The 16,116-nt window shown below is 43.6% G+C and overlaps 1 protein-coding gene across 3 annotated transcripts; it reads right to left on the bottom strand.

Annotated features, from left to right (window-relative positions):
• Positions 1-483: 483 nt before the first annotated feature.
• KLHL23 (kelch like family member 23) lies at positions 484-15,431 on the bottom strand. Of its 3 annotated transcripts, XM_044242297.1 has the most exons (4): positions 15,360-15,431; positions 13,194-14,408; positions 9,667-9,819; positions 484-2,630 (listed from the first exon to the last, which is right to left on the bottom strand). In XM_044242297.1, the coding sequence occupies exons 2-4, from the start codon at positions 14,404-14,406 to the stop codon at positions 2,320-2,322; spliced, it is 1,677 nt and encodes a 558-aa protein (XP_044098232.1). In that variant the 5' UTR covers positions 14,407-14,408; positions 15,360-15,431; the 3' UTR covers positions 484-2,319. The 3 variants fall into 3 exon arrangements, with proteins under 3 accessions (XP_044098232.1, XP_044098231.1, XP_044098233.1); XM_044242296.1 differs by lacking the exon at positions 15,360-15,431 and having other exon boundaries at positions 13,194-14,670; XM_044242298.1 differs by lacking the exons at positions 9,667-9,819; positions 15,360-15,431 and having other exon boundaries at positions 13,194-14,670.
• Between the last annotated feature and the right edge of the window lie 685 nt (positions 15,432-16,116).

The following is a 16,116-nucleotide window of genomic DNA, read 5'->3' as shown; positions in this document are numbered from 1 at the left end:
CTGAGGAATGCTTTTTTGTAAAAATAACCAATACCATCACCTTTCTTTAAAAAGTACACTGGAGAGACTAATGAAATGCTAGGACTTGAAAAAAAACTAAAAAGATATGATCCACGAACTCAAAATTGTATATACTTCACATATATAATGATAAATCCTTAAAATGTGACAATGGGAGTTTTACTGGGCCTGAGCTGCAGGGAAGAATTCCCAGAGGCTGGACTCCAGTCAGGATTCTATAGGACCTAGGTAAGCTAAAAGCAGAGGAAGGTGATTGCAACTGTTTTCATCTATTCCATAAAACAGATCTCTAAAACACTACTAAACATCACATAACTGGCCCAGCATTAATTGCTATGTGTCCTTAAAAGCAATAAAAGGGTCTATAATCCAATTATAGATTGAAATAGTCTATAACTCAATGGTTTCACTAACTCTGTCCTTTGACTCACTCAGGCCAAATTCAAGCAGTTTTACCACATATACAGTGATTTACTTATTTTTATTGAAAACACAAATATTAAAGAAAACCATTTAAATAAATTAAAAATCATTCCACATCCCCCTACACTAACACAAAGGATTTGTTTTGCTTATTACCTTCCACATGCAAAAAGATTTTATGAAGTCACAATCATAGTACGCATACTCTTTTCTATGGTGCTTATTTGACTTACCGTATCACAGACACAACCATGTTTTTACAGTCTTTTACAGTCTTCCAAATAATTATTTTAATGGCAGCATGATACTTCATTATTTTATCAGCCCACTTTCTTACTTTGACACATAGATTATTTTCAGGTTTTTTTTGCTATTATAAATAATGCAGACATAAACATCCTCATGCATTTCCCTTTGTTTTGTTTTTATATTATTCTTTATGTTACAAATCTAAGAGTAGAATTTATGGGTAGAGATATGGCCCTTTTTTGGGCTCCTTCTATGTGGTACCATATTGCATTCCCAAAAGGTTGCATCTATTTAAAATGCCACCTGAAATGAATGCATTGAACAGTCCCTTTCTTTAAAAAAAAAAAAAAAAATCAGAAGCATTAGGTAGTTTTCAACTTTCATGTTTTAAGTTAAAAAATAATTACTGTGTCTTTAAGAAAATGAAGAGTGTGGAGAGATGGTCTATCAGATCATTAAAACCTCAGCTAACTTAAGCAGTGCTTCCCAACTTTTATCAAGTTTTGGCACACACTGAAAGTAATACTGCAGGCACACTGGGGAAAGTGGTCAAAGGTGTTTCTGCTCAGAAGCTCCAGCTACCCAGGCTACCTCTAGCTGCCCCAGGGGTTATGGGAACCTACATGTAGGCACATCTGTGGCCCAAAGTCCATGGGTCATGAAGCTCTAATCAGGGAGTGGTTAAGTGACTGTGACTCAATTCAAGTCACAAAAAAATCTAGTTAGTGGCACAGCTGGGAAATGAATGCAAATTTCTTCTCATCAATGTATTTTCTATTACATCACAACTGTTCTACATGCCTTCTGGCTCTAAAAGTCAATTTTGTATGCAGTAATGTATCTACACTTATGAATAAAGAGGATTTTTCTAACATGCTTGAACTAAAGACACCTAAACTAGCAATTTACATCAAGGCTGAAAATTAAAAATAGCTCATAGCATTAGCAAATATTTAACTATTTTCTCTGCAAATGTTCAGATTTGCTATTCTTTAAAATTTAGTTTGTAAACTCTGAACCGTAATAATCTTTTGCACAGTTATCTTGTATGTATACCTCCGGCAGTCAGCAAATAAAGAACAATAAATTATACACACTACAAAGAAAAAAAGACTTAAAATAAGTCCACATTCTAAACTCATCTAACCATGGAAAAATGCTGTTTTAAAGTGTTGATTTTGTAGAGGTAGAGAAGAGTCCCTCCTTAAAATTTCAAATTCCTTGCTAGCTAAACAGAACCTTAATATACACTAGTACATTACAGGGTCAGAAGAGACATTTCATTCCAAAGAATGATTCTGACCTGCACCCAGTGTTGATGCTACCAGGAGAGTAATTCACTACAAAGGTATTTCACTTTTTGCCAAGTGTCCAAAATTCCATATTACCTTGAAAAGCAGAGATTATAGGGTGTTAACCCTACTGATTCAAATGTAAATACACATAGGATTTTTCCATTAATCACTGCATTAAGGTGAAGAGCTGGGGTTAGACATGGGAATTCACCCATTATGTGCCAGGCCACAACGATAAGTAAGGGACTCCAAATTCTGTCTCTCTTTCTCTCTCTCTCTTTTTTATTACACCCTAAAACAGTGATTACTGGGTCCACTTCTATGGATTCAATCAGACATTATACACACAAACACATCCATGGGACCGCATGGCGCTTGGAAGATTGCCCACTATTTCCCACTTATTAAGATCTGGATCATATTTCTCAATGCTCTGAAGATACGTTCCCTTCGAGTAGGAATATCCCCCAGTGACATAAATACATCCATTCATGATGACGGCACCACACTCCATCCTCCTTTCCATCATGGGAGCTATTTCTCTCCATTCATTTTGTTCAGGGTCATAGCATTCCGTGATTGTAGTCTGTCCGCCAACTAGATAGAGCTTATTTTCAAATGGAACTGAACACAATCCATATTCTATTAAAAAGAGAAAAAGCAAAATTTTATTAGGATAACAAACAGAGATCCCTTAGGCTGGTGATGTAAGAATCCCTTACAATGCAGCATACAAAAATTGAGTCGTCTTGACATTCTGATTCCTCTACCACAATACTGAGCCTTAAAATCCATCCCCTATCACCCGATTCAGACTGCCTCTCCCTGCCATTCTCTCTCAGGTGGTCCCTCCTCTGGCTTTACAGGGTGCCAGGGAGGAAGTCCTCCTCAGACCTCTACCCAGCACAGACACCTTTTATTCTACACTCTGGGTACAAGTTGTGGAGACCCCCTGACATTCTAACCTCCTTCAGGTCTTAGTGGCCACCCCTACAACCAGGGGCAGGCACTCTGTAGCGTCTGCAGCGCCGGGGGCAGGACGGAGGACCTGGCTTGCCTCTCTCACATTGCTGCTCAAAAAAGACAAAACCAGATTAGTGGGGATCTAGAGTCTATGATCCTCAGAGACCAAAAGCAGCTCAAAGGCAGACAGCTGCTGTGTGGGGTCTGGATCCCGGGCTGGGAGTCTGCCTCTGGAGTTGGGAGGAGGTGGGTCAGCCTTCTGGGCTGTTTTAATTTTTCCCATATTATTTATCCCTCTCCCTCCGCCCCCTGCCACCCACAGGCAATCAAGGCACCCAGCTCTTCTGGAACCTCACTTCCTTCCCTTCCCAGCACTGTCCCTCAGGCGACGCAGGCGAGGCAGGCGAGGCGTCCGAGGTACCAAATGCAAGGCTGCTGCTCTCGTTCTCTGAGGGACTTGGACTCTGTGCCTCTGGCATCGCTCTTGCCTCACCCTGGTCCCAGCCGTGCTTCTTCCTTGCCCCCATTTCCAGCACCACGACTAACCTGTGAGTTCATTCTCCGGGAATACCAACCATAGGATTACACTTAAACACCCCTAGCTGCAGGCCGGGAGAAGTAGCAGGACTTGTCAGGGGCCCAAAAGTTATGGCAAATAAATGAAGACTCGGCTTGCTATTGCTGAGGGCTTCCTCCTGCCTAGAAAATTCTGCTCCCAGGACTTGGCAGAGTCGCCCCCTTCTTGTCATCCAGGTCTCATCTTACGGTCATTTCCTCCGAGGGCCCTCCCCTAACAACCCAGCCTGACGTGGCCAGGCAGGCATCCCCTCCACCTCACCCGCTTTCATGTTCTCCACAACACTTCTCACTGTCTGACGTTTCTTGGTGACTCTCCGCCTTCCCTCTGACAGTGTAGGACCTGCATCCTGCCCACTATTCCATCCCTGTTGGGGAATGGCAAGTGTCCAGAACCTTGTAAGGACTCATTAAAGTTTGTTGGATCAATGAATGAATTGGAACTTATACCCTCTGCACCCAAATGTGCATTTGCATTATTTTGTGGGGAAAAAACAAAGCTTATAAGCCCCCCTTCAGAAAGAGACAATGTATAATAAAAAATGTGATTTCCCCTTTAAGAAGGTAAGCACATTCTTATCAGTAAAGTTCTTGCTATCTAGGGTTCAAAGGCTAAGGAAAAATCTCAGAAGATGAGTCCACATACTGGTTGTTCTCAAAGTATCTGACAGCGAGAAAAACAAGAATTCTCCTACCCCTGTAAAGCCCCATTTATTTTACCCGGGTTTCCAGTTACTGTACATGCAGAAGTTTTGTAGAATTTGTTTTGGTACTTGTGAAACATTGTTTATGTAAATTATATGAATGATTCTATTAAATGGTTGTGAAAATTAATAATTCAGAAATTTTATCAGTTGGTGTGATTCAACGAGTTCACTAGGCTTTTCTTAAATTTCAAAGTTTAGCAAAAAATCCTCAATTTGTGGTTCTTAAGAAAAATATCTTGATCTTCCTATAGCAAGAAAAATGTTTAAACTAAGATGATTCCTGGGGCACCTGGTTGGCTCAGTTGGAAGAGCATGCAACTCTTAGCGTTGTGAGTTCAAGCCCCATGTTCCGTATGGAGATTACTCAAATAAATAAACTTGAAAGAACAGAAAAAATAAATAAATAAAATAAGGTGTTTCCTGATAGTTTTTTTCCTGTTACCCAAATACAACATAACCTTCTGTTATTGTTGATGGAAACTTTTTCTGCCACAGGTGTAACTGTTTTTTTCCTGCTGGTCACTCTACAAAGCTATTGAGCCCAAAGGACTGTGCCTTGTTTATGGAGCTCCTAGCGCTACACATCACTTTCGGGAAATACTCAGCAAACCTTTGTTGGGCAAACGAAGGCATGAACAATTTCAAACTAAGTACAAGAATGGCACCATCTGTCATGGCTCAAGAAGTTTACACATAAATATTCACTATAAACACACACCAGTCTGTATTCGGTGTTGCATGAGTGATAGGAAGAAAGCCATGCAGGGGTTCACAGACAACCACAATATTTTCAGATATTCAATATCCACTGAAATGATTTAGACTTTTTTCCTAAGATTATTCACATCGAAAAGACCTGTAAAGCTTATCTAATCTAACTTCTTTACTAGAAAATAAGACCCATGAGCTTAAGCCGCTGCCCATGACTAGCCATGTGAATAAATGGCAGAGCCAGGAGAGAACTCTCTTCCCACTTGATGTAGCTCTCCATAGGCTTTATCCCTTTACTACTTTCTGCTTCTTCCCTGGTCTTCCCACACTCTTCCCAGCTCATCCCTTAAACAGTGCTGTTTCCCAAGACTCTGTGCATAGCTGTACTCTTGAGTCCTACCCTCCCATTGCACCTCAACCATCTCCACACCCACAGTCATAGCCTCCAAGCAAAGGACACCTTGATCTCTACATTCGGCCCCACGCTTCCTCCTGAGCTGCAGACCCGTATTTCCCAATCCCTGTTGGACAGCTCTCGTGGGTGATCCAAGCAGTCCTCCACAGTTAACTATAAAACTGAGCTCCAACTCCGCTCTCAACTCCCTCATGTTGGATGCGTAACGTTCCTCACATCTACCCGTTTTTACCTCCTACCGCTTTCAGGCTTTCAGCATATCTCACCTGGTGTATTATGACAATTTTAGCAGATTTCCCTGCTGTCTTTTTCCTAATCTATTCTAAAAGGTTCAAGACCTTTCTTTGGTAGTTCTCCATTTTTCAACTTCTCCTGACTGCCATTGGAAGCCCTCTGGGAAATGCTCTTCAACTGAACTCTCCCATCCAATCTCTCATTCTACCTTCTCACATCTCATCATACACATCCACTCCCGAGTACCCAAATAAACCTGGAACTTGCCTTCCTGCTTCCCACCACTGGTTCCCTTCTGCCAGAAAACACTTCTTCAAAAAATACCTTAATTATAGCCATTCTTTAAGGCCTAACTCATAACAACATACTCCTGGAATTCTAAGATTTCCAGATTTCCGTTAAATTAGACTCAAGCTCTTTCTACCCTCAATTTCAAGAGCACTTACTTGTATACCTGCCTTGTATTCCTGTTATATATGTATATTTGCTACTAGATTCTGGGTTCCTGTAGCAGTAGAGACAAGCCCTTAATCATCTTTGTGTCTTACAGAATAACGAGAATGGTATCTTTCCCAAGGCAAGGTCTCAATAAATATTATCTTGCATTGAATGGAATTAGAGTCCCTTGGTTTTTAACTATCCAAAACTACCACCCTTAAAGGCATTGAGAAAAAAAGATAAATTTGTATTACCCTTGAAAAATAACGGTAGTCATGATTTCTTTGTAGTCTAAGCTATGTATCTGTAAAGAAGGCTCAAGACTGGCACTGTACATTCCTGGGGAGGTGCTCCCATGATGCAGAAGAAGCATACCTTGCTACAGTTCACAGGACGCAACTCCAAATGCCTTCAGGGGCTAAGGAGCTAACAGACTAGTTGAATGAAGCAGGCAGGGTGGGGAGAAGCAAGAGCACGGTCCCCCAGGTCTATGACGGGATGAGAATGGAAGAGACTAGGGAAATGGAGCATGCAGGTGCCATTTAAAAGTGAGCAGCCACTATGTGGCTCCAGTGACCTCTGCCAGAAGGGAATGTGGTCCAAGGTTGCTACAATTTTTCCAAAGGTCAAAAATTATGACTTTTATTTGAAATCTCCCAGATTTTAAATATTGGTAGCAAGTCAGTTAAAAATATCTTAAGCACTGAAAGCCCAAAAAGAACAGACCAGGCAGGGTACCAACTTGCTACCTTTGTTTCTTGCATTATGTCAGGAAAAAGTCCAATGGAAAGCAAAACTTAACAAACATTATTATATGTTCCCATTGATTTATAGTCAAATTTGGTATTTATTTCTGATTGATTTTTCAGTTGGCCATGGATTTTCATGCTTTGGCTTACATCTCACTGCCTTTCAGACTCCCGTTCAAGCAGTGAACAAGGTACATGTAGCTTAAATATGTTATAAGATGTTTGAAGGATCCCTTATATGAAATATATATTAAATTGGTAATGTAAATAACTGTGCTCTAATTTGTTAATATGACTTTTCATACACTGGATTTTCTTTGTAAAAATGTCAAAGTCATGTCTAACTGTTAAGGTTAACAGGGGGAAGAAGCAGTTCTTAAAAACATGGCCTCCCTGCCAGATTGCCTGGATTTGAACTTCACCTCTAACAAGCACTAGCTAGCTGATCTTGGGCAATTTATTTAGTGTCTCTGTGCCCCAGTGACCTGCAAAATGAAATAGTAGTACCTAGCTCACAGGATTGTGTGCGGTTTAAACAGATTACGACATAAAAAAATTACTGGAATAGTTAGTGTCTGGCTCAAACTAACTAAATAAATGTTAGCTATAGCTCAATTTGAGCTGGTATTATTATTTTCCATTATAACTTCATTGGTCATAACAGAAAGTGGTGGGGGGTCTGAGCTAATACATCTGGGCTACTAGGAGGAAGAAGGCAGCCTGTTCCACGATGTCTTCAGAGCCAGGACAGGCTGTGGCTGAAGTCTCTTGTTAGGCAAAGCCTGTGGCCTATGGAGCTGCAGCCCAGGTGCAGAGGCTTCCTCTGAACCGCGAGATGAAATGTCTGTTGCTGGGGTGGATCCAGCTGCACTGGTCCAGAGCAGGACAGCCTGCTCCACTCCCTTAAGGAGAGGGAGGCTGCTTAGTCGCTGTAGCCTGGAGTATGCCATTAGACTGCCGAATTGAACCTTGGTCCACCACTTCCAAACTGTGTGACCTTATCCTTTCTTGCCACCATTTCTAAATATGTAAAATGGGTATAAACAATACCTATTCACAGGGCTATAGACATAAATTAAGGTAATATTATGTGTAAAGTGTTTAGTCAGTACCTGACGTGGAGAAAGTGTTCAGGAAGGTTCACTATTACTATCACTCTCGGATGGTTCAAGCTTGCGAATTTCAACCATGCTCGCCAATGAAGCACAGAGATAGAAGCCTTATGCTATATGGAAAATTATTCAAAGTAGTATAGTGATACGGTGATATAAATCTTTCCTAATGAAAAGTCTCAAACAAAAAAAAAAAAAAAGAAAAGAAAAGTCTCAAACATATGCCATAACTGTAACAGGCTATGGCTCCTACTTCTCAGAGCTCTTCACAAAGAGACAAGTCAAAGAACAAAGGCACAGTAGGCAGAAGGCTGGCCATTCCTTATGGGCAGAACACATGTCCCCTTCCTGATTGTTAAAGTAAGACTAACACAGGGTTCTGCCCATCCCAGGAGTAAGTGTTTAATAGTTATCAAGACCCAGAAAGAACATGCTTTTAAAAGAAGAAACCACCTCTTGTTGAACTCAATCAATGGGTACTACCCCCAACTGTTTGACAGACTAGTGCTTTTTTTTTTTTTTTTCTTGACAGTTTGGTGACTTTTTAAAATTTAAATTCAATTAGCCAACATATAGTACATCATTAGTTTCAAATGTAGTGTTTAATAACATATCGGTTGCATGTAACATCCAGTGCTCATCACCTCACATGCCCTCCTTAATGCCCATTAACCATTTACCCCATCCCCCCACCTCCCCTCCAGCAACACTCTGTTTGTTTCCTATAGTTAAGAGTCTCTCATGGTTTTTCTCCCTCTGCAGTAACTTCCCATTTAGTTTTCCCTCCCTTCCCGTGTGGTCCTCTGCGCTGTTTCTTATATTCTACATTTGAGTGAAACCACAGGCTAACTGTCTTCCTCTGATTGATTTATTTAGCTCAGCACAATACCCTCAGTTCCATCCATGTCCATGTAACTGGTAAGTATTCATCCTTTCTGATGGCTGAGTAATATTTCATTGTGTATTACATATTCTACATCTTCTTTATCCATTCCTCTGTCAAAGGACATTTAGGCTATTTCCATAGTTTGGCTATGGTGGACATTGCTGCTATAAACACTGGGGTGCAGCTGCCACTTTGGATCACTACATTTGTATCTTTAGGGTAAATACCCAGTAGTGTGATTGCTGGGTCATAGGGTAGCTCTATTTTCAACTTTTTGAGAAACCTCCATACTGTTTTCCAGGCCGGCTGCACCAGCTTACATTCCCACCAACAGTGTAAGACAGTTCCCCTTTCTCTTCATCCTTGCCAACATCTGTCATTTTCTGACTTGTTAATTTCAACCCTCCTGACTGGCGTGAGAGGGTATCTCATTGTGGTTTTGATTTGTATTTCCCTGATGCCAAGTGATGTTCAATATTCTTTCATGTGTGTGTTGGCTATTTGTATCAGACTAGTGCTTTTTAACTGTCTATAAGAATTGTGTTTCATATAATGCATTTACATGAAAGAACGCACACAACAGAGGAATAAGAACCACAACAAAAGAACCTAGGTGAAGAAAATTTTAAAAAGAAACTACCATTTTTAACCACCCAGGCTTAAAATGTGTCTCATAAAAACATCAGGGAAAGTATTTGTAGATGTGCTCTAATCAGAATAGCCTGTGATTACTGTTAGATGGACATATGAATATTCTGAGCCTTCTAATTACACCCATGGGTAGTCTGCTGTAAGTCTAGCATTTTCTTTTTCCAGGCCATTTTTAGCTGTCCCTCATAGTCTAAACTGTATTACAACATGTGCTCCCTGGAACAGTATTTAATTACCTGGATGTGGACTGGAGGTGATGAGGCTCCACTCATTGATATCTGAGTTGTAGCTCTGGACCTTGTCGTAGGTGCAGCTCCCTCTGTAGCCACAGTGGCCGCCAATGACATAGATAACTTCGTGTAAGACGCAGGCAGTCGCGTTTCCCACGCCTGTGTGTTAATCAAAATCATGTCTTCAGATGGATCTATCGTTGTGTTTCATGATGAATATTTGGGCTAAATTCATTATTGTTTCTGTTGTTACTGACAGTAGATGTCAGGTCCTGTTCTAGGTGCTATGAGAGATGGAAGAATGAATACGAAAGGTTCCTTGCACTCTTCTTCTTCTTCTTCTTTTTTTTTTTTTTTAAGATTCTATTTATTTATTTGACAGACAGAGATCACAAGTAGGCAGAGAGGCAGGCAGAGAGAGAGAAGAAGGAGGCTTCCTGCTGAGCAGAGGGCCTGATGCGGGGCTCGATCCCAGGACACTGGGATCATGATCTGAACTGAAAGCAGAGGCTCTAACCCACTGAGCCACCCAGGCGCCCCCCTTGCACGCTTCTAAAAGAGGGTGAGACACTTACCCAAATATTTAGAACACTGGGTGCGGAACCACTGTGAACGTTCAGAGCCTGGAGACACTGCTTTGAGCAGGGAAGTGATGGCTGGAGGTGGCAGAATTTGACCTGGGTCCCAGCAGGTAGGACTTTGGCAGGTAGAGGTGAGAGAAAGCCATCCGACACAGAGGAAAAGGCAAGTGCAAAGACCCAGTGGGCAAGGTCGCGTATCCCCGTTTGATGCCAGCACGCGCAAGGCAGGTGGCCCAGCTGGAGTTGCCAGATAGGAATTGAAGCTGATATAGTAAGTTGGGAGCCACGCTGCAAAGGATCCTGGTCCCCAACTATGAAGACTTCATTCAGCAAGACTTTAAAGATTTTTAAACCGAGGAAGAGAGAGACTACAGAAGCAGAAGGACAAAAAGAGTCAGACATCCAGATATTGGCCCAGGTAGGAAGGATTGAGGGCCCAATTTAGAAGGGGTTTTGGGTGTGGAGGGAAGGGCATGGAGGTAAGAGAGACAGATAAACACATAAGCCTTGATGCCCGACTGTGTCGGAAACAAGCAAAACTGATGGTGAAGTCCTAAGTTGGGGAAATTGGGAAATGCTGATGCTCTAGGAAAATGGGGAGGAAGAAATGAGTTCGGCAGAAAAAAAAAGCTCCGAGGAAGTAAGATGAGGCTCATTTTAGTCGAACACGTCAGTTTAGTCTTTCAACCAACAGTTGTTGGTTGACACATGCTGGATGCAGTTTAATCTCCTTGTGCGTTTCTACTCCAGCATAAATGTGAGTTTATACGCAGGGCAGCTATGATGAGGGAGAAAAAAGAAGTCAGGAGCTCCTAAACAGCCAAGTATTTATTTCTTCTCTGTACATCCCTAAACCAAAAAAGGAAATGAATTTGAAATTTGACTCTACACAATTTAAGTTCTGATTACCAGAGGAAGCTGATCATTCACGTCATGACTACAAAAGGAAACAAACTGGGAAAAGTACTGTTACCCTTGCAACAGAAAAATGAGAAACTTATAGTTCAAAACCAGCACTGTCCAAAGCTGGATAGAATGGATACAGGATTACCCTTCCCAAGGATGATCTAATATAACCAGGAATCAGACTTCAAGGTAAAAGTGTAACTAAAACTGGAATTTCAGACCCAGCTGGTGTGTGTGTGGGCGGGCAGGGGGGAGGTACTTCCGTGTATGAGGGTCTCCCATTCAAGGTGAAGGCAAGAACACACAAGGCTTTCTTTAACAGTGGACCCACCACGGAAGCATATCTTTCCAGCAAGCGTGTTTCAAATATGATGTTTAAAGATCGCAATAAAGTAACCAACTTTCCTCCTCATGAAAATATGCTCTGAACTATGAAACCATGGCAACCAGTATCTCGTCATCAAGAAAGAGAGGCAGAAATGTATCCAGGTTGACAACAGCCGCTACAATATTTGAACCTTCCTTGTTTCTTTAGTAGGAAAGGAGTCAGGAGGACACTGAAGACCATCCTGGGGACGAGACCAGGAATGGGCAGTTAAGCTGAGGTAGAGCCCAAAACAGGAATGGCAACAGCAGGGGGGTGCTCTAACCCCCCCGCCGTCCCCCTCTACCAACCACTACTGAACCTTCATGCATGCAGGAGAGCGGACATGATTTCCTATGAAAGATAATTTTGCTCTGTCAAAGTTGACGTGTTTTTTTTTTAAATAAGGGTCTTCATTATGACAATAATGAACAACAAACAGTGACAATTAACACCTACAACAACTCCTGACACTGTGTGCTTTCCCTGCTCCAGACTCTGTTCTATACACCTCACATGCATAAATTCACTTAATCCTCTCAAAGCCCTGAGCTTCATAATGTTGTCTCCCCCATTGTACACACAATAAAACTGGGGCACGGGGAGATGAAACAATTTGCCTGAGCACACTAGCAAGGAAATGGAAAGTCAGGATTTGGACTCAAGCAGTTTGGCTTCAGGAGCAATGTGCCTGATCACAAGACCGTTCTGCCTCCCGGGCTTCCTGCCTGTCATCCAATGATCACACCAGGTCAGATTCCCAGATCAGGTCAGATTCCCACACCCTCAGTAGTATTAAAACAGAAACAGAAAGGCCTGGGAAGGAACATTTGGAATAAAATGACACAAATTTAGAAACAACCTACCAGTTGTTTTTGTGCAACTCCCCAGCACAAATGAATAAATGTAATTAAGTAAGATTCCAGTTTAACTTTTTTGCCAGTGGGAGGGAAGGAGAGCAAGGCTAATCAAGTACTGAACACAGCAGAAAATAGAGTGTTTATCAGACAGACATTGAAACCCAATAGTGTGCCTGGCTGTGTGGACCACAGGAGGGAGGGGATGGGATCTGCCCCTATCTTTCACCTTAGGAAGAAAGACTTGAATCTCAAAAAGCAGGGGCTATCTGTCTCTACTTTTTTAGAGAATGTAATTTGTTACACTCTACAGGGACCGGAACCTTTCAAAGTTTTAATGAAATACCTTTTAAAAGAGAGATGATCAGATAATGGGAGGGAAAAGACTGAATATTTAAAAGCAGAACTGAAAAGGGTTCAATTTCAAGAGCATAAATAAATAAATAAGAACTAATAAAACCACCCAACTTTCTCTTTTCATTTAGCCTTTGACTTAAATATAAATTCTAAGGACCTGAAGCAAGATCTAAACTTGAAACAGGCTGTAGAGTAAGTGGGATGAATGATACTGTTTTCTTATATAAATGATATTTTTCTAGTCTGAGGAACATGCTCTAATCACATAACCTCAGACAAGTTGGGGACTGCTCTACTGTGCTTCTACTTGGAACATTCTGTCCACTATTATTTGTATAATCTATTATAGTTCCTAGATAGCATTCCAAAGTGATGCATTCTTTTTAAAGTTCTCTGCAGGAGAATTTAGACCACTGGCCTAACCTCAAACATCTAGAAAATTAGAGAGTAAATATAATCTGGACTTACCTTTAATCATGTTTGCAATAGGAATCCATTTCTCTTTTAATGGATCATAGAACTCGGCCTCTTCTGCAGGAGCCCCTTTCCTGTAACCGCCTAAAGCGTAGACGCAGCCACCCAAGGTGACGGCACAGTGGTAGTACCTGGCATTGAGCATAGGCAAACCTTCTGTCCATTCATCACTTTCACTGTTATAGATCCACACTGTGTCAAGAGCTTCTATGTTATCCGTTCTATAACCCCCAGTTACATAAATGTTGGGTCCCAAACATGTAACACCATAGCTCTCCCTAGTATAGTCTGGTATTTCCGCTCCCTGAATCCAAACATTTGTCAGAGGATCCCATATGTGAACCTCTGATAAAGGATGCCAGTAATAACCTCCAATGATGTACATTGTGGCTGTGGACCTCTGGGAAATCTCTTTATGCAGGGGATTCAGAGCATTGTATATTAAAGATCGTATCTTATTTTCAGTTAGTAGGCAGCTTCTTTGAAGACCTAAAGCTGTTTTTAAATACACTGGATCTATATCTATGTTTACATAGCTTAGTAAATTATACAGGCATTCAATTCGATTTTCCACATCATGAGCAGTCCACTTAATAACAGGCTCTATGATAGCTTCTTCTTTCCAAACACTGAGATTCTTTCTGGACAATATAAAGAGAAACTTTTCAAGGCTGATTTCCAGAAATTCTTCTTGCTGCCACACTTCCTTAAACCTTGAACAGAGAATTCTTCGAGATTCCTTCTCTAGTTCTGGACACATGTGAAACTCTGCAAAGGAGTGCATTCCAATACAATTATCAATATCCAAGTGCCTTACCAAAAACTGCTCACAAGCTTTCTTTACCGAAAGGAACTGTAGCAGATCTGCTGCTTCAAGGAGGCTTTGAACGTTTCTTTTAGTTATTTCAATCTGGGAAGTGTATGCATAATTCACAAGGCCTTCCAAAATATCATGGTGGATGCCAGAGATTTTTATTTTATTTTTAAATTTTTCTTTCATATCAGCTGTGAACATTGCCTTAAAATAATTGCTGCAAGCAGCTAAAACAGCTCGGTGACAATGGAAGATTATGCCTGAAGGACACTGAAGGGTAATATCAGTAAATAATCCATCCAAGTAGAATGTTCTGAATGCATCTAGAAAATCGACTGGATGCGCTGTATCCTTGAAAAGGTAAATATAATCTTCTTGTCCTTTTAGAGCCATGGCTGCAATAAACATGAAATAAACGAGTTTTCAATTTTGCAGATTACGGCAAATAATCAATGCTAAGGACACCAAGGCTTGCGATGATTGATTAGCATCGCACATACTCCAAACCTAGACTAAGTTCAGCATTCAAAGTAAGAAACGCAAAATGTGGATAGACTATTTCATAGTTTATGTGATGGTCGATTTAAATTCGGGGTAGCTTGGAGCCTGAAACGAGGGCCCCGGGGTTTTCAGTAATCTTTTAAATTAGAAATATTGATTTGCTACCCCATTCGCCCAGTCTCCGCAATCGGACCCGAGCTGGCTGTCCGAGAGGACCCCGCTTGGCAAACCAACTGTCGGAGGGGTCGCCCCACTAGAGACCGGACTTTGGCCGTCTCGGCTCGGCCCCAATGCAACCTTTTTTCACTAGCTCCATCTCCCTTGCAAGTCCCATCGAGCTGCCAAGAAAGGGAGGATCGAAATAGAATTGAAAAAGAAGAAATCTCGGAAAAGGGAAACCCTGTACCTTTCTGCTTGAGAAAGGAGAGAAAAGAAAGCGGCGGGGCCGCGGCCCCTCCACGGCCCCTCCACGCCCCGCCATCCCCGCGCACCCTCCCCCGCCGCAGCCGCAGGGGCTTCCGCGCGCCCCGAGCCTGGGCCCCGGGCCCGCGTTCCCGCCTGGAGACCGCCCCGCCCCGGGCCTGGCGCGGGGACTCGACTCGAGGGCGCAGCGCGCAGCCAGCCGGGCCGGGTGCCCGCGTCCCTCTGCTCCGGGACGCCGCACAGGTGTGGGGAGGGCACAGCGGGCGGCCCCGCGCTCGACCCAGCCCAGCGCCCGCGCGGCCATTGTCTCCGCGCCTCTGCGGCCGGCGGGCTCGGGAGGCGGCGCGGCCTCGTTCTCCCGCGCCCGGCCCCGCCGGCTCCCTTACGGCTGGCCCCGGGCGGCGGGGCCGCGGGACACCTACCTCCGGCGGCGGCTCCGGGACGCGGTGCTGGCCCACGGGCTAGCGGCGAGCGAGGGCGGGGGCGCCTCCGGACCCTCTGACCATCTTTGGAAGAGGCGCGGCGGAGGGTGCCTGCTAGTGCAGCTCCAGCCCACAAGCGGCTCCTATTTTGGTGCCCCGGCTGCTCCCCGCCTCCAACCGAACGGCCCCCCGCGCGGCCTGGGCGCGGGGCCACTCGCGGGAACTCCCGGGTGGCGGCACCGCGCTGCGAGCAGGGGTGGGGCGGCGGGGGTCGGGGGTCGGCGGGCACGCGTCTGCGGCCCCTTCCCGGCGGTTCCTCCCTGCAGCAGGTGGGAAGGCTGCCCTGAAGACAGGGCTTGCGCGACTAGCTTTCCCCTCTCTCCTGGGTCTGTGTTCCACACAGCACACACCCCCGAGCGTTTTCCGTCTAGACCAACTCAGTAAGTCCTGAGTTAAGACCACATATGGGAGCTGAGGGGGGGGGGGGGGACTGTATCCCTTCCCCCTTCCTTCGGTGCTCTCACCAGCCCAGGCCCTAGAGGGAGAGATGGAGAGGACCGCGTGGAGAGAACGCCGCAAACCTGGAAGGTCTGGGGTGGAAGAAGCCTTCAGAATGCCAGAAGTAGCTGCCGCTTTTCCACGAACCCTATCCCGCTCGCCAGCGGAGCACTCAGGAGCGAGTCCCTGGGGCTGATTTGCACACTAACCTGGAAGCTTTCAGAAAAACGGAGAGCAACTAAGGGGAAGGATTCAGGTT

This window comes from Neovison vison, chromosome 3, assembly GCF_020171115.1.
Source record: "Neovison vison isolate M4711 chromosome 3, ASM_NN_V1, whole genome shotgun sequence".
Taxonomy (NCBI): domain Eukaryota; kingdom Metazoa; phylum Chordata; class Mammalia; order Carnivora; family Mustelidae; genus Neogale; species Neogale vison.
The sequence above is the reverse complement of the archived record's forward strand: the minus strand, read 5'-3'. Positions and strand labels throughout refer to the sequence as shown.

Coding starts and splice junctions, on each gene's coding strand:
- KLHL23 (XM_044242296.1), bottom strand. CDS start 14,421: ATGTTTATTGCAGCCATGGCTCTAAAAGGACAAGAAGATTATATTTAC. Junction 9,820..13,193: donor TATTGCAAACATGATTAAAG/GTAAGTCCAGAT, acceptor ATTAACACACAG/GCGTGGGAAACGCGACTGCC. Junction 2,631..9,666: donor CACCTCCAGTCCACATCCAG/GTAATTAAATAC, acceptor TCTTTTTAATAG/AATATGGATTGTGTTCAGTT.